The 2,094-nt window shown below is 46.7% G+C and overlaps 1 protein-coding gene across 1 annotated transcript; it reads left to right on the plus strand.

Annotated features, from left to right (window-relative positions):
- The first annotated feature begins 503 nt into the window (after nt 1-503).
- On the plus strand, nt 504-1,073 carry LOC136465520 (uncharacterized). The gene has a single exon (XM_066464217.1). The coding sequence runs from the start codon at nt 504-506 to the stop codon at nt 1,071-1,073; it is 570 nt and encodes a 189-aa protein (XP_066320314.1).
- Nucleotides 1,074-2,094: the final 1,021 nt, after the last annotated feature.

Below are 2,094 nucleotides of genomic sequence, written 5' to 3' on the forward strand. Positions count from 1 at the left end.
TCAGCGAGGTCCTTAACGAGCCCAAAACTCATTATCCTCAGGTCCAAAAGCTGCTATATGCCATCTTGATTACATCGCATAAGCTCTGCCACTACTTCGAGTATTACAAGATTGCTGTGGTCATCGAGTTCCCTCTAGGGGACATCCTCTGTAACAAAGAAGCCAATGGCCATATCATCAAGTGTGCTATCGAGCTCGGCGCTTACTCAATTGAATTTAGAAGTAGACCTATGATCAAGTCTCAGGCGCTTGCTGACTTCATCGCTGAGTGGACCGAGATCCAAGAGCCCATCGCCGCTACCTGCCCTGAGCACTGGGTGATGTACTTCGATGGCACCCTTAACATCAATGGTGCTGGTGCGGGCATTCTGTTCATTACACCGACCAAGGATAAGCTCTGATATGTTCTCTGGATACACTTTCCAGCCTCCAACAATGCCGCCAAATATGAAGTATGTCTCCACAGACTCCGTATAGCCGTTGAGCTTGGCATCAAATGCTTCATGGTATACGAGGACTCCATGTTGGTCATCAACCAGCTTAACAAAGATTGGACTTGCTCTAGTGAGAAGATGGATGCATATTACGCCAAAATTAGGAAAGTTGAAGGAAAATTTTACGGCATCGAGTACAACCATGTGGTACGCGACCAAAATCAGCTCGCCGACCAGTTATCCAAGGTGGGCTCTTATCGTGCCATGATCTCACCAGGGGTTTTTGATCAAGATATCCTAGCACCATCCATTAAGGAAGATAAGGAAATTCAGGAAGTTCCCCCCGCCGAGCAGCTGGTACTATCAGTACCTTCGCCGATCGCCGATTGGAGGGAACAATTCATCAAGTACCTCACCAGCTCCAAAGTACCCATCAACAAGACTAAAGCCAAATGCCTAATTCATCATAGCAAGCATGACATGCTAGTAGACGGCAATTTGATGAGGAAAAGTGCCAAGAAAAGGATACTGCAGAAATGCATCACCCAAGAAGACGGAGTGAAGCTACTTCTCAAAATTCACTCTGGTTCCTACGGCAACTGTGTGGCCTCGAGAACACTGGTTGGCAAGGCCTTCTGAGCTGGTTTCTACTAGCCCACAACCATCTCTGATGCAGAAGACCTCGTACGACGTTGTGAAGGATGCCAATTTTTTGCCAAGCAAATACACGTGCCGACAAAAGAGCTATAAACCATCCTAGCTTCCTGGCCATTCGCATGCTAGGGACTGGATATGATTGGGCCTTTTAAGCCAGTGCCAGGTGATTTTTGGTATGTATACATCGCCATTAATAAGTTCTCCAAGTGGATTGAGTATAAACCGCTCATCTTGGCTACTGCAAAAAAAGCAGTCGAGCTCTTTGAAGATATCATCCATAGATTCGGTCTCCCGAACAGCATCATCACCGACCTCGGAACTACTTTTACTAGCTATCAATTTGGGGACTTGTGCGAAGACCGTTGCATCTCCATCAAATACATCTCCGTTGCTCATCCTAGAGCCAATGGCCAGGTCGAACGGGCGAATGGCATGATCCTTGATGCCCTCAAAAAGAGACTATATCAGAAAGAAGAAAGGCACTCGGGTAGATGGTTCAAGGAGCTACCAGCTATAGTCTAGGGACTATGTACTCAAGCTAGTCGTAGCACTAGTGTGTCTCCATACTTCTTGGTTTATGGCTCAGAAGCCATACTACCAGCGGACATTGCCTTCCGAGCACCTAGGGTGGAAAACTATGATGAAGAGCAGGTCGCAACTGTTTGGACAGAAGATGTCGAAAGGGCCAAGGAAGAATGCCTAATCACCTATGTCCGCATAGCCAAATATCTAGAAGGCTTGCGGAGGTACTACAACTGCAATGTCAAAGGTCGTTTATTTGCTATCGGTGACCTCGTTCTCCGCAGAAAACAAAAAACCGAAGGGATGCACAAGCTCTCCTCCCCTTGGGAAGTGCCTTCCATCATCAAAGCGGTCACCCAACCAGGGTCTTATCGCCTATGTGTCTTAGAAGGAATCGATGTTTCCAACTTGTGGCACATCGAGCACCTCATATGTTTCTATCCTTAAAACAACCTAGATATGTACTATCAACTTTATGATG

This window comes from Miscanthus floridulus, chromosome 7 (assembly GCF_019320115.1).
Source record: "Miscanthus floridulus cultivar M001 chromosome 7, ASM1932011v1, whole genome shotgun sequence".
Classification (NCBI taxonomy): Eukaryota; Viridiplantae; Streptophyta; class Magnoliopsida; order Poales; family Poaceae; genus Miscanthus; species Miscanthus floridulus.